This window comes from Entelurus aequoreus, linkage group LG11 (genome assembly GCF_033978785.1).
Source record: "Entelurus aequoreus isolate RoL-2023_Sb linkage group LG11, RoL_Eaeq_v1.1, whole genome shotgun sequence".
In the NCBI taxonomy this organism is placed as follows: domain Eukaryota; kingdom Metazoa; phylum Chordata; class Actinopteri; order Syngnathiformes; family Syngnathidae; genus Entelurus; species Entelurus aequoreus.
In genome coordinates this window covers 40,714,359-40,736,153 of record NC_084741.1, presented here as the reverse complement: position 1 = coordinate 40,736,153, position 21,795 = coordinate 40,714,359, and the positions used below count along the sequence as shown (strand labels likewise).

The following is a 21,795-nucleotide window of genomic DNA, read 5'->3' as shown; positions in this document are numbered from 1 at the left end:
ATTCATTTGAATATAAGTTGAAAGGGATTTGTAAATCATTGTATTCTGTTTTTATTTACGATTTACACAACGTGCCAACTTCACTGGTTTTGTACTTAGTGCTATTCTCTTTTTAAGATTATTAAAGATAACGTTAGATTTGGTGACATGGGCAGTAATGTCAGGCATATTCTGACCTATTTGGAGCTCCACTGGCATCGTTTAGTTGTGTTATTGGACATTAATGTCTGCAAGACAATCATGAAGAGCAGAAGGTAGTTCTTGAGCTCTTAACAACGGAGCAATTTGGCCCAGACATCAATCTCTGACTATTTTGTTTACATCAATCGTGCATCTGTGCAAGAGTCAACTGACCATCTGCTGGTGAGTTGGCTCGAGGATAGGGCCTGTCAGTCCTAATAGAGTAAACAGGTCAGGCATATGTGTGGTCTCTGGTCCAATACAATATAAGGACAACCTATGTTATGGCAGGCAAGCGGATTTAGCGCAACACTGGAAATGATGCAGGTGTCTGAGATACAACACCTTCCTAGTGGAAGTCCAACAGGTAAAATCATATTAGTATTTCACAGCTCTAAGAGCCAGGGAGGGCCTCAGAGGTATTAGTATTAAGAGGGAGAGTTTTGCCAGGAAGTCTAGCCTCAGCAACAAAATTACATAAATTAACTGCTAAAATAAAAATGCACTGTATCTGAAATCAAGTAAAATCTAAAATTTATTATCAGATGACAACAGTAGCAAAATACAGGATGTAGTTCCCCGAATACAGTGAAAACATCGGTGCCCTCGGTAGTTTGACTAATTGAACTCAATGGGTGTAAATATCTTGTTTGAATCAGCATCTATGCCATCAAAACACATTTTTTAAAAGACTGTGAAATTAATAAAAATGTATTTACAGTACATGCCGACAGTCGAATGTCTTGCTCAGTTTTTTTTAAAATAGTCTCCTATTTGTGATGATATAGTGAAAATGTCTATCACTTAGCCACGTCAGCAAAAGGGGGAATTTTAGCTGGTAGGGTCGAAGCTTACCACTTTCTCTCAGCTGTGATTCTCCTGCACTTAGCTGAGCATAGAAAGTCACATTAAGACTGTCACCCCACTGTAGGCACAAGAAACAGTCTGAAGTATTAATACATGCCTGAGAGGAAAATCAACTTTCCTCTGTGCCTTTGACCAAAAGAACTGTGTGCTGCCCTCCACTGGACGCCATCAGTACTGTGCAATTCTCAAGCTGCTTGCCAGTCATCTTCACTGGGCTCCACTCGTCTTCTTCTTTTCCCGTTCCAAGTTGTAGGTTGGTGCCCATTCCCCACGCATACGCAGCCCCTGCAGTCGGCACAGTCAACATCAGGTGCTTGTAAGCAACGTATACGAATCAGTTCCAAAGCTAGTGTCCTTCATTTATACTGTAAAGTTTTACTTCCTCACCCTTTTTGGTGACCGCAAAGCTGACTGATGCCCCACATGTCACACCTCTGGCTGATTCAATCCCAGTCACTGGTGTGGGTTCACTTTGCTCTTCAGCGCCTTCACCGAGACCAAGGCGGCCATACTCCGCTCTGCCCAGGCTATACACCTGTCCTGTATTTTTAAAATTAGCCCCAAACTAAGGACATAAACAAGTTATGGACAAATGCAATACTAGCAGTTTACCTTCTGAATCGAGGCAGACAGTGTGATGTTGTCCTCCAGAAAAGTCCATCCAGGCCGTGGTGGAATTTTTGAAGGAAGTCAGTTTGACGGGGACAAAACACATCTTTGTGCTTTTGGTGCCTGAACGCATACAGTATATACGAGTTTTGACAAGAGTTGTGAAAGAATAATAGAGTTTCAATAAATTTCAGATTGTCTCTTTCGTTTGCTTCGACAATGGTAGTGTATTGGTACATGTATTCGCAACGGAATTTTTCTTTACGAAACCTTCTGTTTGGTACACATTCCCAGTTAGTACAGAATATAGAGACAGACAAGAAAAGTACCTTGCCTCAATTATCTACACCGTAAAGAAATCCCACTGCAAAGCTTTTGGTTAGCAGGAATCAAGGCTATTGATAGTTCTAAGGAGATGTCAGAATTTGGAGACTCTCTTCCATCGTTAATATCTTTTGCTTGAAAAACAAGCAGTTAAGACGTGAGTGCGTCAGCATTGTTCAGTAGAGATTGAAAACGAGGGTCCAAGGTGGGAACTATTAATGCAGCACTTCAGCCAATAAAGAACTTTAGCAAAAATAGCCTGCTAAATGATAAAATAAATAAACATTCCTAGTTGGCGAGCAGGCATCCGTCTTGTATTCATTTTCATGCCTTCTAAAACCACAGAATGTCCAGACACTTTGCCCCCAGTCGCCGCAGACTTCCAGCTCAAAGTGGAGTGTCGTATCTACCATCTACCCATTCATATCTATACCTGAAAGTGTTGTTGAACTAAGTAGATATTTGTCTCTTTCCTGATTTATTAATATACTTGCCAATTTCCGCTTCTTAGCTGGTTACTATCAGCTGTAAAATGGTTCCCAGTTAGACTTCTGTTGAATTATACCAAGGATTTATTTATTTTTTGTTTCACTACTTCATATTCAAACTATCTTAACACCACAGCTAGCATAGCTGGTCTTCTCCTCCTCCCTCCTCCGTGTGTGTCTGCATAAATTCTAATTTTGTATTACTTTATTCAACATACATACATAAATTGATATCAGGACATTTGTCCATCGATTCAGAATCATCCACGTTCCAATCTTGATGCATCGAAGAGTCGATCATTTTCCCATCTCTAGGCAATTTATCTACACATTTTTATTGGCCCTCAGAATAATCTAAAAGTAATTTTTACATTATTAATGAGATATATTAATATATATTACACGATGAGGTGGCTGGCGACTTGTGTACACTGCCTTCCGCCCAAGTGCAGTTGGGACAGGCTCCAGCCCTGCTGCGACACTGGGAGGGACAAGCGGTAGAAAATGGATGGATGGACTAATTTGCTTTGTCACCACATAGCAAAGCTTCTTCTTCTTTGTTTGGATAAAGATGTTAATTATAGAGGTGTAACCACTATACAGCTGAGCAAGTGTTGGATAGCCAACTGACTCATCTACTGATGCCAGACCACGATTCCCATTAGAATGGCGGTATATGGGAAAGATCAAGATGGTGGCGCCCTGCCCGGCTGCGGCTTCAGACGCTCATGGTAGAAATAGAACATTTTGGCAAATATACCGGTAAATTCTGTGAATTTCATGACTGGCTTCCAGCGTGGACACTCCGTGGTAAGATACGACCGCCAGACAATTCTGGATGTGGATAGATAGGGCTGTTTTGGACCGAAAGACGCGTACACGTTGGACCTCCTCGCTAGCATCGGAATTCTACGCCGGCTACATTCAGCGGCCTGTGAAGCAGCGGAGCCTAGTACCAGCGGGGACCGTCGATGGAGGAGACGTGAGCGGTGTGATCGGAAGCAAAAGCGGGGATGCCGAGCTGTGCTAACAACAAAACTAAAGGCTAATCCTCACAGAACGCAGCTTCCTTCCATCCTGCTTTCAAATGTCCGCTCCCTGGAGAACAAACTGGACTACCTTAAGCTGGATTTAATTGCAAGACGCGAGATGAGAGACTGCTGCGCCATATTTCTCACAGAAACGTGGCTGAAACCATCTGTTCCGGACGAGGCAGTTAGCATCGAGGGGCTAACTATGTTTCGGTCGGACAGGAGCAGAACTCTCACTGGTAAATCCAGAGGCGGTGGTGTTTGTATATACATCAATAACAACTTGTGCAACAATGGGAAGATAGTATCATGTCACTGCTTTCCCGATGTAGAAATATTAACTTTAAAATGCAGGCCATTTTATTTACCCCGTGAATTCCGTGCTATGATGTTCACAGCAGTGTACATTCCTCCCAGTGCTAACACCAAAGAAGCTTTGAATGCTTTGTACTGCTCCATCAATGAACTGCAATCTACACATCCAGAGGGAGTTTTCATCGTGGCAGGGGATTTTAATCAAGCTAACATGAAAACTGTGTTCCCTCATTTCCATCAATATGTGAATTTTGCAACCAGGGGTGGAAGCAAGCTGGACTTAGTGGTCAGCAATATTAAACATGCGTATAAAGCTGCACCACGCCCCCACCTCGGCTCCTCAGACCATCTATCTGTGATGCTAATTCCTGCATGCAAGCCCCTGCTGATCAGGAAGCAAGCTACAGTGAAGCAGGTGAGGACCTGGCCAGAGGGAGCAATGGAAGCATTACAAGACTGCTTCGAAACCACAGACTGGGACATGTTCAAGGCAGCCGCCACCGAAAATCATCACACGTGTGGAGGAGTATGCAAAGTCTGTGTCCGCATACATTCAGAAGTGCATGGAGGATGTCAGTGTGATCAAGAACATCCCCACGCGGGCAAACGAGAAACCCTGGATGAACAGTGAGGTACGTGCAATGCTGAAGGCTCGGAACAAGGCGTTTAAGTCTGGCGACATGGTAGCATTAAAAACAGCCAGAGGTAACCTGAACCGTGCCATTAAGGTTGCAAAGCGTGCTCACAGTCAGAAAGTGCAGGACTTCTTCGACAACCCCACAAACACTAGACGAATGTGGCAGGGCATACAGGTCATCACGGACAATAAAGCTGCCCCCTGTCCCTGTGACAAGAGTATCAGCTTCCTAGATGATCTTAACAACTACTTTGTGAGGTTTGAGGCACTTAACACCACTCCAGCGAGAAAATCCATCCCTCGCCCTGATGGGAAACGGCTCAACCTGGACGTAGCAGATGTCCGGAAAACCCTGAGGAGAGTGAACCCCCGGAAAGCACCGGGACCTGATGACTAGGGATGATACTCGAAACCGGTTTTCCCGGTTGTTCGATAAGAAAAGAACCGAGTCCTCGGACTCGAATCCCTTTTTGAGAACCGGTACCCGTTATAGAGACCACTATAGTAAAGAAAAAGAGTTGGTTCTTTATTCAAATCCCTCAGAACGAATCCCGTCTCGACCAGAAATGCCCCGTGAGACATCACAAGAAATTACGTCATGTAGCTCAGTCATTAGGCGCAGATAGGGAAAGCAAGAAAAACAATGGACCGCGCTCCAAGGTGTAATAAAGTTCAAAACAAAAGGTATAATTCAATGAATAACTTTACTGAGAGATTTCAGCAGGGTACAAACACATGACGAACACTTTTACGACCAACCGGAAACATAGCAACCAGGCGAGCAACGCACCTCCTTTACGGCAGCTGTCGAAACCTTCTTAAAGCAACCGCAGCACATACATATATATACAACATATATGACCTGATCTCCCTTTTTTAACTTTTGTTTTTCTTTCCTTGTAAACAAAACAAAATCACACTGTATATGTGTTGTCTGTCTAATTATAAATAATGCAGACGAGGCGTGTTTCACAGCTTGCTCATAACCTCATTCTTAGCTGCTGGGTGGTGACATGCAACAACACTTTTCGGGGCTACCGCGCAATGCTCGTCACTCCCGCTGCATGCTGGGTAGTGTAGTTGTTATATTCCCTACCCTAGCTCATAACATCACATCTTTCCCCCTTTAAAGAAATAATGTTAACCCAATAAAGTGTATCTCTATTTTTAGCTTTAACTTTTAATTTTTTAGCATTGTAACCACATTTGCAAACAATTTTTCTCTTCATAGAATTTTCTTTCAATAAAGAAATAAAGTGCAAAAATGTCAAAGCATCATAAACAGTTATGTCAAAATAGCAGCAGAAGTGCACTTTTTGGAGAGCTGTATTATTTTAAGTTTTGTGCCCAAGGAACTGATTTTATTTAACACTATATTATTATTTATACACCTATAGTGATCACAGAGACAGGTTGTTTTTGTGTTACTGTATATATTTGTTTTTCTGAAAAATCCCACTTAATATACTTTGGGTAACAACAGTCAATATTTCTTTATTTTATTTTTTTAGGGGGGTAACAGTCAATAATTTATTTATTTATTAGATTTAATTTTTTCTTATATAATAAAAGTGAGCTTTTGTTAAACCAAATATTGTGTGTTTTTTTCCATATACAACAACCTATCTGGACTCGATAAGAGAATCGATAAGGAATCGGTTCGATAAGAGGATTCGATAATAGGCTCGAACTCCATAATTTCTTATCAAACATCATCCCTACTGATGACATTCCGGGCAAGGTGCTTAAGGGATGTGCAGACCAGCTGGCTGGGGTTCTCAGACATCATTAACATCTCGCTGACCCAGGCTGTGGTACCATCATGTTTTAAGACGCCCACAATCATTCCAGTGCCTAAAAAACCCACAATCTCCTCCCTCAATGATTATCGCCCCGTTGCACTCACCCCCATCATAATGAAGTGCTTCGAGAGGCTGGCAAAGGAATATATTGTCTCCAGACTTCCCCTCACATTCGACCCATACCAGTTTGCTTATCGCCCTAACCGCTCCACAGAGGACGCCATCTCCTCTGCACTCCACCTGAACTTAGAACATCTGGAAGGAAAGGACACACACGTGCGGATGTTGTTTCTTGACTTCAGCTCAGCATTCAACACCATCACATCCCGCAGCACTTGGTGAGCAAACTGGCCCCCCTTGGATTCAGTACCCCCCTATGCAACTGGCTGCTTGACTTCCTCACAGACAGACCCCAGTCTGTGAGAGTGGGCAACAACACCTCCAGTGCCATCTCCCTTAGCACTGGCTCCCCCCAGGGCTGCATCCTGAGTCCGCTGCTGTTCACGTTGATGACCCGTGACTGCTGCGCCAGGTCCACAACTAACCACATTGTGAAACATGCGGACGACACAACAGTAGTGGGCCTCATCCGTGACAACAACGACAAAGACTACAGGGAGGAGGTGAAACATCTGGTTGACTGGTGCAGAACCAACAACCTGGTCCTGAATGTCAACAAGACCAAGGAGATCATCGTTGACTTCAGGAAGCACCAGTCCAGCCACGCTCCACTCTTCATCAACGGCACAGCGGTGGAGATGGTAAGCAGCACCAAGTTCCTGGGGGTGCAGATAACTGACAATATGACCTGGTCCCTACACAGCAGAGCTCTTATAAAAAGAGCTCAGCAGCGCATGCACTTTTTGCGTCGGATGAAAAGAGCGCAGCTCCCTCCCCCCATTCTCACCACATTCTACAGAAGCACTATAGAGAGCCTACTGACCAACAGCATCTCTGTCTGTACTGGAGCCTGCAATGCCTCAGACTGGAAGTCTCTCCAGAGAGTGATGAGGACGGCGGAAAAGATCATCAGGACTCCTCTTCCTCTTATCCAGGAGATCGCAAAAAGCCGCTGCCTGACCAGGGCTCAGAAAATCTGCAAAGACTCCTCTCACCCCCACCAAGGACTGTTTTCACTGCTGGACTCTAGAAAGAGGTTCCGCAGCCTCCGAAGCAGAGGTTCTGTAACAGCTTCTTCCCTCAGGCCGTAAGACTCTTGAACGCATCATAATTATCCCCTCAACTCCCCCCAAAATGGATTAACTCGCTGGAATAAAAAAGACAATATAACATACATCCATAAACGTGGATGCATATGAAAAAGAGCAATACATTTTTCTGTACAGTAACCTATTTATTTATTTATATATGCACCTTATTGCTTTTTTATTCTGCACTACAATGAGCGGATGTAACGGAATTTCGTTCTTATCTGTACTGTAAAGTTCAAATTTGAATGACAATAAAAAGGAAGTCGAAGTCTAAGTCTAAGAATGTTATGTGGTCTGCAGTCTGCTTGTCTGCACCACACACTCAAAGCCTAATGGATACTAATTGGAGGTAACCACCATGGGCGGCATTTATACCAAAACAGGCTACGAAATAAACCAAAAGTACAAGACAACAGAAGTGTCCAGTTCAGTGAGGAATTAAAAAACAGTAAAATGTGGAGATCCCTAGTTTAGAGTATAAGGCTTTTTTTACCTTGACATATTTTAACTGTAATGACGTGAAAACACTTTTAGTATGTTCTGCTATCTGTGTGAGTGGATTCACTTTTTTTTTTAATTAGTTTTTGCTCACAGTGGTTATGTTTTTACACTTTTTACACTTGACAGTTATGAAAGGTTGCTCAAAAACGTTTCGATAGATGGAGCTTAAGAAAACTGAATTCACCTCACTAATTCAAAATTACAATTTGACAGTCAAGACAAAAAAAAGTACAAACGGTGGAACACTTACCCAACTGTTGATAGTTGGAGAGACCAAATCCATACACTTGTTCTTCTTTTGACACAGCAAATGTGGCGTACGCCCCACAGAAGGCGTCAATGAAATTAATTTTCCCCTTGACTCTCACCATCTGAGGAATTAATAGACGACCTGAAATCACAGGAACTCTTTAGCTAGTACAGAAACAATAGTTAAACACTTTACATCATCTTTGGGGGTTTCTATACTTACCAAGGCCTCTCCTGCCTCCCCTGACTGAGAATTGTTCAGGCACCCTTCCTAGTTGCCCTTGTTCCGCTGCACCGGATGTGTAAAGCTTTCCGTCCATGGTCAACATAACGAGATGGTCGTTACCTGTTAAAACATCACTGACCTTTAAACAGATCACTTTGCTCTTATAATAAAAAGATGGTGAGGTCATTTGTTCAAGCCCTACCTGATGCAACTTTCACAACAGTTTCTATCATGGGTAGTTTAAGTGGAAGAGCAGATGGTTTTAATGGATCCAAAAGTCCAATAACACCATTGTTGTCCTGGGTTGGTGGGTGAAAGATCAGTATTAGAGGCAAAACTTCCCCTCACCTGAGAATGCCAACACTGCAATAAATACAGCACATTTTATTGAGTCCCAAAATGCCTGAAAACAAAACAATACGGTGAGCTTCTCCCCCAACCACAATTTTATCACAGACTGGTTGATATAAAAGCACATATTCATGTTCATTAAACTGTTTGTCAGTTGTGTGTTTTTTTCAAACAATAGAGAGTGAGGTTTCTTAGGGGCAATCTGCTCTAGTTTTAATAAAGAGAAAGCTCAAGGTAGGCAGAGATAATAGAGATGTAATTACCAGTGTGCCACTGAGTGTTAAGGAGACTTCAATGACTAAATAAAATTACAGGGGGACAAATATCAAAACTTGAGGGATGAAAGTAGCCCTGAAAGATTAAACTGGGGTTCTACATGCCAGTTTTTCAAATACTATTATGAGATATGTAAATTTATCTCAGTAATGTAATGTTTAAATTAAAAAATGTGAGACAAAAAAGATAAAAGGAGGAAAAACAATGTATATACTTTCTTTTTCTTATTTTCCTCATTTGATACCGCCCTGAGATCGGTAGGTTGTGAGTTCAAACCCCGGCTGAGTCATACCAAAGACTATAAAAATGGGACCCATTCCCTCCCTGCTTGGCACTCAGCATCAAGGGTTGGAATTGGGGGTTAAATCACCAAAAATGATTCTCGGGCGCGGCACCGCTGCTGCCCACTGCTCCCCTTACCTCCCAGGGGGTGAACAAGGGGATGGGTCAAATGCAGAGGACATATTTCACCACACCTAGTGTGTGTGTGTGACAATCATTGGTACTTTAACTTAACTTAATGTTGCATTGTGTTGTATGCATTAGTTAAGACAAATGTAACACCTATTTAATGTAAAAATAATTTTCACGTTTTTGAAACTGAATTGCCTGGTTCTTGTTTCCTGTAATTGACAATATACAGTAAAACTGATTAGCCGCGCTTCCCAGATGTTCTCATATTTACACATTAGGGAGGATAGAAATGGCCAAAGCCAGATAAGCAAATCAAACCATGCTAAATGACATAGAAGCATTGTAAACACATCACTAATAGGTGCATGTTACTGAGCTGCAGCCAATTAACTCATTTAAGTTGAAAGCTATACAATTGTCTTAAGAGAAAATTAACATGGCTGAAAAGAATCAATTCATACCAAGTGGACAACAACAACAAATTGTAAACTGGAAAACACTGGAATCATGTTTGCTGAAAATCATGATTTAGGAAAAAGGGTATCATGAGGAAGTATTCCAAATACATTTATAGATATATTTCTAAATAATACTTTGTTTTGTTCATCTAAGTGAAGGAGTGAAAAGCAGAGTACTAACCCTGAAGGATCCCCACAAGTATACTTCTCCCTCCTTTGTTAGTGCGGCTGTGTGGCTGTCCCCTGCAGACACCTGGACCACCTTCTCTTCAAGTTCCACCCTCCCTGGGATCATCTCAGACCCTTCCTCTTTGGTTTCCCGACCAAGAGCCCCTTCATCGTTACAGCCAAAAGTGTAGACCTTAAGAAAAAAGTTCCAAAGGACTCAATTGTAAATATTGCTAGAGATTAGGGCTGCACAATAATTACTTATCTTAATGAAACCATGATTATCAATTACAATTATTCATTATGTTAGGTAAAACATTGTTTCTCACAGATCGGCAATCTACTTTTGGCAAGTAGAAGTGGGCACGTGAAAGTGACATCTTGTAAATTGCAATGAAGTTGTTTGATTATAAAAGGACTAAATAAATATTATCCATAAATCTAAAAACAAACATTCGCTTTTTTATTCATTATTAGTATTAAAATGTAATTTATTTTCTAATTACATGATGCTTTAGGCTCTATTTATCCAATTTTAAAAAATGTTCTCCAAGTCATATGAAAAAAAAACCCGTCACGTTTAGCATATAGCTTGCACGTCATCAATTGGACACCCCTGCTTGACCTAACCATACATTTGATTGTTTGTAGTGTGAAACATGTATATTAAATGACAAAATACAAAAACAAGTTATTTAGTGAAACAATTGTATTCCCGTGAAAGAGTACTTAAATGTTACATTTTGGGTTGCACTGTATACCGGTAGTACTTAATTAAAATAGGTAGTATACTGCCTTTGAAAAATACAGGTACTTTTTTTTTTCCATAGATATGAATGCGCGCCATGGTGACATTGCTGGTAATATGCGCAGTGGCGCATATCACACACAGAGAGCACTTACAAACAGAAACAGAATAAGGAGAATTTATATATTTTGGCTTAAAACTAACAATAAAGGTCAAGCTATAAACACTGAAGCACCGCTCTGCAAGCAGTGCTTTAAAACAAAGTTAGTTCGGAGGCCAACGTCCCTCGACAGTACCGGTATTTGCCTCCATTGCAACAAAAAAAACCTTTGTTTCTTACAAGTATCATCCATGCAGGAAGAGGAATAACTACACGTGCTTCACTACACACTGTAGGAGGATACAATAGCTAACCACTAAGAGCTGAATGTAAACAAATGGGTGGATCTATAAAAATATCGACAGTTACGATACAAAGGACAAGAGCCGTATATAGTCGATACTACAATGACTAGATCAATATTTTTAATGTCGCAAAATCGTTCATTTTTTTTTGTTTATAATGTGAGGAAATATGTCCCTGGATACAGGAGGACTTTAATTATGACCAACGTATGATCCTGTAACTACTTGGTTTTTGAATTTATACAAAAAATTGTAGCATCACCCAAAACTAATGTAAAGTATCCAAACAACAGAAGAATATGCACTTATTACATTTTAACAGAAGTGTAGATAGAAAATATTAAAACCAAGTAATCAGATATTAACAGTAAATTAATCATCCATCCCTCGTCTACTGCTTGTCCCTCATAATTTTGACAAAATAATACAATCAGAAATGACACAGTATGTCACTGCATACGTCAGCAGCCAAATTAGGAGCCTTTGTAACCCGTTTGTTTACATATTACTAAAAGAGAAGTTGTCAAGTATATTCACTGTTATTTAATAGCGGTGTAAAGGCATTGTGGATACCGTGGTATTTCGGTTTCAAAGTCTTGGTGTGTATTTTTTTCTTGGCGCTTTAGCGTGGGCCGGGTCTGAAGATAACTACATCTCCCAGAATCCTCTGCGCAGCGCAGAAAAAGCAAGGTGGAGGCGTGGAATGCCGTAAGCAGGAAGTGAAGTGTGCCCATAGTAAATGAGAAGAACTGTTGTATTCGGACATTTCCTCAAATCTATCCAGAACTTTTTGAGTTATGTTGCCAACAAACAGACAAACAAACTTTGGCGGATGTAAGAAAAGTCTGCATTCTGCAAAGCAAAGCGCACCACTTTCACCTGGAGCATTTCCAAGGCGACACAGCCAGCGGTCACATCGCAGCACATGGAGGGAATTCACACAAAAAAAATGCAATTGCGGGAACTAGGAGTAAACTGAAGAACAACTTGATGAATTCTCCAAACATCCATCTATTTTTCACCGCTTGTTTCTCTTAATGTTGAGGGGAGGCTAGAGCCTATCAAGCCGTGCTCGGGCGGTAAGCAGGTTACACCCTGGTCAAGTTGCTATTGTCATGCAGAAAAAAATATTTGAAGCCCGCAAAGCCAAACATCAGTTGGTGAGGTATTTACATAATTAAAAGTTAAATTGTGAGTCAACTTTTCTGAGAAACTGCATTTTCCAAACTGATATAGCCATGTCTACTGTGGAGGACACTGCTTCGCATTAAGTAAAAGTTACTAAAGTGAGCATTATTTTTTTTTACACTGGATGTTTACCTTGAAACTTTACAAGACAATGTATGCCCTGCACAATTCTTTGCAGTTAAAAATACCTGTTTGTAGTATGATTAGAACATTTTAGCATTATTATTTAGCATGTATTTACAGTAAGTGTGCTTATCCTGAACATTCCTGCCACTTCATTTTGCACACTATGGCAATTTTAATTTTCCTGAGGGAACTCTCCTGAAGGAATCAATAAACTACTATCTATCTATTATTGTTTTTTTTTGGACATATAACACAATAATATTGTACTGTAGTCTTAACACTGTGATAATATTATACCATGAAATGTTGATACTGTTAGATCCCTATTATTCAATGCCAAAATTGTTCATTGATTGCAATAAAGTTGTATGTCCAATGTATCATAACAATTTCTGGTAAAAAAAAAAAGCCGATAATGACTTTTTTGTGGTCCCCTTTGTTTTAAAAAGTATCTACCGTATTTTCCGCACCATAAGGCGCACCGGATTATAAGGCGCACCGGATTATAAGGCGCACCCTCAATTAATGGCATATTTCAAAACTTTGTTCATATATAAGGCGCACCGTATAAGGCGCACCTATGCATCCATTAGATGGAGCTGCGCTAAAGGGAATGTCAACAAAACAGTCAAGATAGGTCAGTCAAACTTTATTAATATATTACAAACCAGTGTTCTGACAACTCTGTTCACTCCCAAAATGAATAAACAGCTGTTTTATTATTTTCCCCGAGGTAAAGTCAGTGACGTGGTGTTTTGTTTATCTTTAAACAACAGCAAAGTATAACATGTAATGCAACATTTATATCACATAGTGGAGGGGAACTTTTCCCTGATTCAATAAACACGTAAAAAACAGTCTGATACTGTTACGGTAAATCAAATGTTAGTGCAATCACAATATAGTAACACTCGAAATAGTGCAGAGCAATAACAATATATCAATAACTCAACGTTGCTCAAACGTTAATGTCACACAACACAACACACAAAATAAACACGTAAAGCTCACTTTATGAAGTTATTCCTCATCCACCAATCCCTCTAATTCTTCTTCTTCAGAGTCCGAATTAAACACCATTGATTCGTTTATGTTAAATTCTCTCGCTGCTGCTCTATTCCTGTGTTCTACTGCGTGACTGATCGTCTTAAGTTTAAACTCTGCGTCGTAAGCGTGTCTTTTAATAGGAGCCATTTTTGGGTTAGAAGCGCTTCTTCTACGGGGGAAAATGAAGTCGGCGGCTGCTTACGATAGAAGAACTTCTTCTACGGGGGAAAAATAAGTTGGCGGCTGCTTACCGTAGTTGCGAGACCTAAACTTTATGAAAATGAAGTTTAGGTTTGTTGTGGCTCAATATTGGTCCATATATAAGGCGCACTGTCAGCTTTTGAGAAAATTTGAGGTTTTTAGGTGCGCCTTATAGCGCGGAAAATACGGTAAATACATTTTGCTACTAGGTACATTGGTATCAAGACAAACGTAGCTCAATTACATTTCCGGATTCCCTAGATGCATACACATACGCGTATGCCGATGGAGGGGGGGGCATGAATCGCAATGGCAGGCGCGTCTCACTGGTGTTGGCAATACACAATGGACTCAGGTGTGGGCGCGAACAGCTGTTGGTCTTCTACCGCGCGGCTGTGAAAGTGCTTGATTTAATATGCAGCGGAGCTTGCTTTTTAAATGTTAATATCGCTGTCGATAACTTAATCGTGGCAGCCAAATTCATAATTAATTGTGCAGCCCTACCAAAGATGTACTCTATTTTTAAGTAAACATGTGAGGTATGTACTTACCAGACCTGTTTCGCTGAGGCACACTGTGTGCATGCCTCCAGCTATCACCTGTACTATCTTCTCAGGTAGGGACAAGAGGGCTGGCTTCTTCCTCTCAATGATGTCCTCTCCCAAACCCAATTGTCCAACATCACCTTGGCCCAAAACAAGAACTTGACCCGCCTCGGTTCCATGACTCCTGTGGTAAACTGGTTAACACGCACGCACGCACATTCATTCACAGGTCAGCACAATTTGCTTATGGCTGTGCTGCAGTGAATTGCTTTCATTCATACTAACCTCTTACTTTCTTCGGCTCTTTCACCTCTTCCACAATAACATCTGATTTCCTCTTGGTAGTAGACTTTCTAGCTGGCATGTCAGCAACTCTTAAATACTACACAAGGAGAGATGTATCAAGAACGGGTTAAAGACATATATTGGAGGAAGACATTGTGAAGAGAGTGTGTGGTTCAATAAAGGAGGCATTGTATGACAGTTGTCAGGAGGCTGGCACCCTTCCAGCTACTTTTGCACGCCGACACACATTTAATGCTTGCAGTTCAATGAAACAACGTCTTCTTCAACATTAACACAAATAATAAGGACCTTTTGACTATGAGGAAACGCGCTGAAGTTCCAAAATGTTGCTTTAGTATTTAAGAGTTCTAAAAGCCACCTGAAAGTTAGCTTTTATTAGCAGTGCGGATGTGTAGCCCGGTGTTCGTGCTGCGAATTACTCACCAAAACAAATAAGTAACTAACTGAACAAAGTCGTATTGTTTTGAGCAGTAGTAGATCCAAATTACCGCCAAAACGTGTAGGATAGCAGTAAGGGGACACTAACACGTGCACGTCCAAGTTACAACTAGCATAGTTAGCTCCGCCAGCATGCCAGTCAGGTCATTTACCACCAAAACATGGGAGTTAATTGGCTGTTTACTAATCGTTAATGTTTCCAGAAGACAGTTTAATTTACTTGACCAACCTGTGACGGGAACAAGTTTGTAGGCTGGCTTGAAACGAGCATGCACACGCACGCAGTCACTTCTTGGTCAGTGGGAAAACCGGTCTAGTACTCTCGCGATAACATCTGTGATTTAGATGATTCTTAAAGAGACAGTAGCCCCCTTCAAGCTGTGCAGCGCGAGCGAACCAGAAATATTGATTTCACAGCAAAAGTCTTACCTTTATATCTGATTTATATGACATGCAATTCAGTGCAGCAATATTTATTACTCAAATGTACGTGTCTTCTTGAGGAATTACGATTTGGTAGTGTAACAAACTTTTCAGGATGTCCCAAATTGCCAGATAATGTTAGGTAAGGAGGAGTTTTGTCCCTCCAGAGTTGCCGTAGGGCTGTGACGTAAGAGGTCTATAAAGGTGGTTGTGGAAGAAGGTGTGTAGGGAGAGAAAAAGGAGGGTGAACATTAAAGAAGTGGTGGAGACCGGACCTGCTCTTATGACTCCCATTTATTATTTTATTATTATATTAGTACACATAATATGCGAACCCAGAATACTCGGCTACAGTAGTTTACATCCATCATGTTTTGACAAAAAACGTAACCATCAAAATAAATCTTGCTTTTAAAATAGTTTTTTTTTTAAATGTGTATTAAAAATTTATAGGCATATATTTTCATTTGTGGGTAAACCACTTACTCTTCAATACTTTTCACCCCACAATATTTTGATGGATGATCAGCAGGCACGAGACATTGATTAAAATTACAAGTTTCAATCAATCTTCTCAAAACACGTTGATTTGACCATTGAAATGTACTCATTTTCCAACCAACAACGTGGATACAACGTTAGACATCAACATTATGTAAATTTATTGAATACGACTATTTTACAACATTGTCTATAAGTCAGTTTTTAAAAAAACATACGTATAATCAACATTCTATCAATGTCTAGTGTCTGCTGGGATATTACCGTTGTTTGGCAACCAATGGCTCCAGAGCCGCATGCGGTTTGTTAGCTTTCTATGTGATTTTCTTATGATAAATGCACGAAATTAGCATTTTGGAAGTTTGTCTATAATTTCCGTTTATCTGCGAGGCCATGAATGTTTCCTGTCTTATGAGCCGTTTATGTTTTGCAGAACGAAACTATTTTTCTTTAGTGAAAGAGAGGGCAAAATGGGTCCCCTTGGATATATTTGTGTGTTGCCTTCAGTGACACTCTGGAAACACAAAGTCTTGAGACTCTCATCACTGTATGCTTCAACTTTATTTGGCTCTTCGGTAAGTTATGTTTCATTCGTACTGCAGAGACTGAATCACCAACGTGTGTAATTGTACAAAAAACGTGACATTGTATGAAAACAAATTTGGTCAAAACCTTTCACTTTAAACCGAATCATACTAAAACTGGGGGGTATGAAAACCGAGGTATTACTGTACTGTGTATTGCCAATTTACATTAGATTGAGGTAGGCTCCAGCGCCCCCCGCGACTCCGAAGGGAATAAGCGGTAGAATATGGATGGGATGGATGGATGATTTGGATTGACAGGAAAACTACTGAAAGTTAATGTATGTAAACCAAGCAACTGTTTTGAAATTTACTTAGCTACTCTGAATGTTAATATCAATGTAACAATGTTTTTATTTCCACGAGCATTCATACTTGAACATTCAGCTACTTCTAGACCTCCACCCCAGATCCCACCTCACTCCTACCCACTTCTCTAAAGTGGGCTGGCTCAAGGTGGAGGACAGAGTTAAACAACTTGCACTGAGCCTAGTCTATAAAATCCGCTACACCTCCCTGATACCGAAGTACATGTCAAACTACTTCCTTAACGTAAATGACCGCCATAACCACAACACCAGGGGGTGCTCCACTAACCACGTTAAACCCAGATTCCGAACTAACAAAGGTCTTAACTCATTCTCTTTCTATGCCACATCAATGTGGAATGCGCTCCCAACAGGTATAAAAGAAAGGGCATCTCTATCCTCCTTCAAAACCGCAATAAAAGTTCACCTCCAGGCAGCTACAACCCTAAACTAACACCCTCCCCGGATTGCTAATAATCAAATGTAAACAATCAAATGCAGATACTTTTTCTTTTTCTTATGCCTTCTGATCTCTCTCTCTCTCTATGTCCACTACTTGATGTCCATACCCCCCCCCCCCTCCACACCCCTGATTGTAAATAATGTAAATAATTCAATGTGATTATCTTGTGTGATGACTGTATTATGATGATAGTATATATGATAGTATATATCTGTATCATGAATCAATTTAAGTGGACCCCGACTTAAACAAGTAGAAAAACTTATTCGGGTGCTACCATTTAGTGGTCAATTGTACGGAATATGTACTTCACTGTGCAACCTACTAATAAAAGTCTCGATCAATCAATCAAAAAAGCAGATTGAGCTGAGCAGATGAGTCTGGCAACTTGACACCAGATGTCACTGGATCCCCAGTTTCCAATTTACAAATGAAGTTCCTGCAGACGTTGCCCTTTGAACGCCACCAAAGAGAGAATTATTTAATAGCAGAGCACATGTTAAATCATTGAACAGAAGTTTCAGGCTGTACGATTTTTAATTAGATCCAGATGTTACTATGTACAATTAAAAGCAAAATAACTATCAGTCCATACATCTTCATTCAACTAAAATGGAACCTAGTTTTACAGAAAGGGTACACATTGATATTCCCTTTCTTGTAGCATTTAATCATAAACTAAGATTGTGTGCTTAAAAAAATAGCAAACTATAATACTTTATTTAAAATTTCTTTTCAAATGAAAGGAAGACAAGATATACACAAGCATTGGTTTAACCTATATCCACCTGTACACAGCAAAGAGAACCCTGTAAGCTACTGGCCAGACAACACTACAAAATAAAACAGTTGCAGTTTCCCAAAAATAAATTCCAGCCAAAATGATCCCCTGTTGACCGTTCATACAGTTTCAATTTTTTTTGTGATAAATCCCTGATCTAATCACAGCAGCTTACATTGAACTCATAGTAGACATAACTAGCATGGACCCTACAACAGAAAGGCTACAGAGAAGCATTGTGTGTGTGATTAAAGGGATGTAGAAAAACTCTTAGAAAAGTATAAATGAAGAGAGGTTAACCAGAACTAATGACAGTCGAATCTGTGTTGGCTCATGCAGTAGATTTCAGAAATAGTTGATATGAATACCAATATCCTGTCTTTTCTAGGCATTGGGTACATTGGCAAACAAACTCACCGATAGAGACCTGACCTGCACTTTTTCTATTTCTAGACTCACGCTTAATGGCCACCTCACATCACAACGATAAATACAGGCAAGCCAAAGAAAATAAAATAAAAAAACAAAACGCTGTCACTACTGTTGTGATCAAAATTATAATATAAAATATCTTGTGCATTACACAATACTTTGTAATTAGATCTTTGCGAGTTTCATTCTAAGGTATTATAATAGCAATCTGTACAGTTAATATAAAAACACACAATATCCCAGAGATGTCCAATCCTAAAACAGAATATCCCAGTCTTCATCCTCCAGTCCAAACTGGCTATCATCGCCATGTGTCGTCTCCAATATTATTGTGTGGAGTCCTAGAAATTATAATTTTTCTGTACTATTATTATTTTATGTTCTCACATTAACAAAACAAAAGAATTAGCGTTTCCATATACAGTAGAGAAGAAAAAGGCAACACAGAATGAGGCCGCAATAAAGATATTAACTAGATCCAAGTCCATGAGGGCCGCTGCATTATAGCAGAGGGAGTAGCAACCCTGCACTTGTAGGTCCTCTGCAAAAGTCACCATTTGGTTGGCACAAGTTTCCGTATCATCCCTGTTATCTGGGATTAATACTGCATCTGTGTCATCTCCAACCACCACCAATTCCGTTCGCTGAAGCAATGCCGTGAAGATGTTGTAAGACACGCGAGAAGCATTCTTGTCAGTTCCAGGCTGTCCCTGATCAGATATAAAGTACATTCAGGAAATGAGAAAGGGCAAGCAGGTGCTTGCCAAGGACACCTTAAGTGCTTCATATACCAGGTGAAGATGGAAGATGTTAAGGCCGGTGAAACCTAGAAGGAAATTAGACTTATGAGTTGTAAACGAACTTCCTCCCACTCCATCAATTAAGATTAAGGTATACCTTGTGTAGATCTTGCTGTCTTCATGAACCTCCATTTGAGTTTTTTTATAGTCATTAAGCTCTTTACGGATTGCTGCCTGCAAGACAAATAAACATACTTGATTACATTAAATGGTAGTGTACATACAGAACAGAAAATAAGGGAGCTTTTTAAATACAACCTATGATGATTGACGTCTTTTCTGACTCATAAATGTTGTTGCCGAGTTGGATACTTGTGTTAAACAATGTCAAAGTGTCAAATTGTAAAGTTCACGCATTTTGGCGTGACCTTGCACACCCGCCTGCAAGATTTTACAGTCTGGCTGCGTTCTGACATCACAGCAAGGTGGACATACTTATTTGAACGTTAAGTCAAGCTCTCAAGCAATGAGGAAAGACACAAAAAAGTAAGATAAAGTGTTATATTATCTAATCTTGGCATGCTCATATACCACCGACATGTGACATGCAGTGAAATAAAAGCTGCTATAAACAGCTTTTTAAGCAGCTCTTGTACTGATTGGAGAGTGCAGGTGTACTTAATGTTGTTACCTGGTGAATCCATATATTAATGAAGTTTTTTTCCAACAGTTTTGAAAAAAAAAATAGCGGTGACATTCGTCTTTAAGATATACTGCGTATATTTGATGTATTGGTTTCATTCACAATCTGGGAACGGCTCCACAAACGAACATCTTGCAGACAGACTCAAAAAATGGGTTATAAAAAGTGACCATGTAGCAAAATGTACACCAAAGCCTATCCAATACCGTTGTTTTTTAACCACAGACCCATGGGCTCATTGTTGGGCTGTTTTGGAAGCAGATCAGAATCATATCCATATTTGAGTGTTACTTCTTTCTAAACTCCTATAGTCATATAAAGAATAGCTAGTATTCTTCCTTCTTTTGAGTCTCATAGTAAGGTGTTGGCCTTCTAGATTGGAATGTGTCAGAGTAGAGATAACTCGGAGTAGTCTAAACAAAGGGAGTGGGGGCGAGGGACAGAGGGAAGATCACGGGACTTCCGGGGGTTGGAGGGGAGACCGAGCTAGACCGATCTGGACCGGGCTGGGGAACGCTGGTGTGCTAGATTGGTCTCACGTTTGTCCTCTGAGCTTGGAGAATAAACCACAAAATACCAATTACTGCCTGTTGATTGAATATAAACATCAGCTTATTGCCATAAAAAGAATCTGGGAGAGACCAGCAATTTGAATTCCCCATTGGAGGAACGCTGGTCGACGCAACAATTTGGGGGCTCGTCCGGGATGGCATGCTGTTGATTGATGACTTCTTGCAATCTTCTGGACAGACTCAAATGGCCAATACAAGGTGAGCAGAGCCTTTTTATATAAAATCTGATTTAGGAGTCTGTCCTGAAGTCTGTAAGTCAAACACTGTTTTGTAATCCCAGGCACAGATTGGTGATTTTGATAGATTGATTGCATTTTTGTAGAGCCTGCCATTGCATTAAAATTGTAAATAAGTGGTCAACTCAGGCCATTGTGTCTCGATTACCAAGACGGGCAGTTTCATTGACGAGTGAACTAATAGTTGGGTGTAGCTTACCCTGGGAATTTGGTCGTCCCTTAATGAGTTCGGGTTGCAAGATCCCAGTGAGATAAGACACTAAAACGTAAGGAAGCGGGTTGAAAGATCCCAGTGAGATAAGACACTAAAACGTAAGGAAGCGGGTTGAAAGATCCCAGTGAGATAAGACACTAAAACGTAAAGAAATAGACACATGGCCTTGGAGTGTGACAGACAGGAATGTGATGGCGGTCGGGGAAAAATGTGATTAATCATTACTGTGTAATGATCAATTGAATGGACGGTTGTCGACAATGGAACTAGCAGGTAGAGGAAAAAAAAAAAGAAGAAAAAAAGGAGAACGTTCCTTGAAAGGGTTAAGAGGGAGTTTACAATACTCGAAAAGTTGTGAACTCAAACGTCTGGTAAAATAAAATTTAAAAAAGTAACTGGAAGTTTTATGGTAAAGTGAAACGCAGAGAGTGTGCTGCTGAGTGTGCGGGAGTGCTTACGCGTGCTCGTGTGTGTGTGTGCTGCTGAGTATGTGTGTGTGTGTGTGTGTGTGTGTGTGCAGGAGTGCTTACGCGTGCTCGTGTGTGTGTGTGCTGCTGAGTGTGTGTGTGTGTGTGTGTGTGTGTGTGCGCTGGTGAAAATGGAACACTCAGGGAGAGAATTTAAGAGTTTGGCGTATGATAAAAGTAAACGGGGATTACGTGGAAAAACGAAATGCAGCAAAAGAACCGATGATTAATGACAGAATGGACTGATTGGTTTTTTGTCT

General features: G+C 40.5%; 2 protein-coding genes across 11 annotated transcripts in view; both read right to left on the bottom strand.

The window, feature by feature from the left end:
- Positions 1 to 697: 697 nt before the first annotated feature.
- Positions 698 to 15,493, bottom strand: rcc1 (regulator of chromosome condensation 1). Of its 2 annotated transcripts, none has more exons than XM_062063273.1 (10): positions 15,341 to 15,493; positions 14,653 to 14,749; positions 14,374 to 14,561; positions 10,121 to 10,300; positions 8,643 to 8,739; positions 8,438 to 8,560; positions 8,216 to 8,356; positions 1,660 to 1,779; positions 1,435 to 1,587; positions 698 to 1,332 (listed from the first exon to the last, which is right to left on the bottom strand). In XM_062063273.1, exons 1-10 carry the CDS (start codon positions 15,380 to 15,382, stop codon positions 1,157 to 1,159), a joined length of 1,317 nt encoding a protein of 438 aa, XP_061919257.1. In that variant the 5' UTR covers positions 15,383 to 15,493; the 3' UTR covers positions 698 to 1,156. The 2 variants fall into 2 exon arrangements, with proteins under 2 accessions (XP_061919257.1, XP_061919258.1); XM_062063274.1 differs by lacking the exon at positions 15,341 to 15,493 and adding an exon at positions 15,097 to 15,252.
- Positions 15,494 to 18,091: 2,598 nt separating this feature from the next.
- Positions 18,092 to 21,795, bottom strand: part of phactr4b (phosphatase and actin regulator 4b) — a 74,790-nt gene continuing 71,086 nt past the window's right edge. For 8 of the 9 annotated variants that reach the window (XM_062063270.1, XM_062063268.1, XM_062063269.1 and 5 more), the window contains 2 exons: positions 19,501 to 19,577; positions 18,092 to 19,429 (listed from right to left, as the gene is read on the bottom strand). In XM_062063270.1, coding sequence (XP_061919254.1) covers positions 19,414 to 19,429; positions 19,501 to 19,577 — 93 coding nt within the window. In that variant the 3' untranslated portion in view covers positions 18,092 to 19,413. The remainder of the gene's footprint in view (positions 19,430 to 19,500; positions 19,578 to 21,795) is intronic. The other variant, XM_062063264.1, reaches the window with a different exon arrangement.

Bases quoted from the DNA above. Each gene is read 5' to 3' on its own strand.
- rcc1 (XM_062063273.1), bottom strand. From the start codon at position 15,382: ATGCTCGTTTCAAGCCAGCCTACAAACTTGTTCCCGTCACAG. The intron at 14,750-15,340 runs GTTGGTCAAGTA...CTCCTTGTGTAG, and splicing joins CAAACTTGTTCCCGTCACAG to TATTTAAGAGTTGCTGACAT. The intron at 8,740-10,120 runs GTTAGTACTCTG...CCACCAACCCAG, and splicing joins ACTTGTGGGGATCCTTCAGG to GACAACAATGGTGTTATTGG.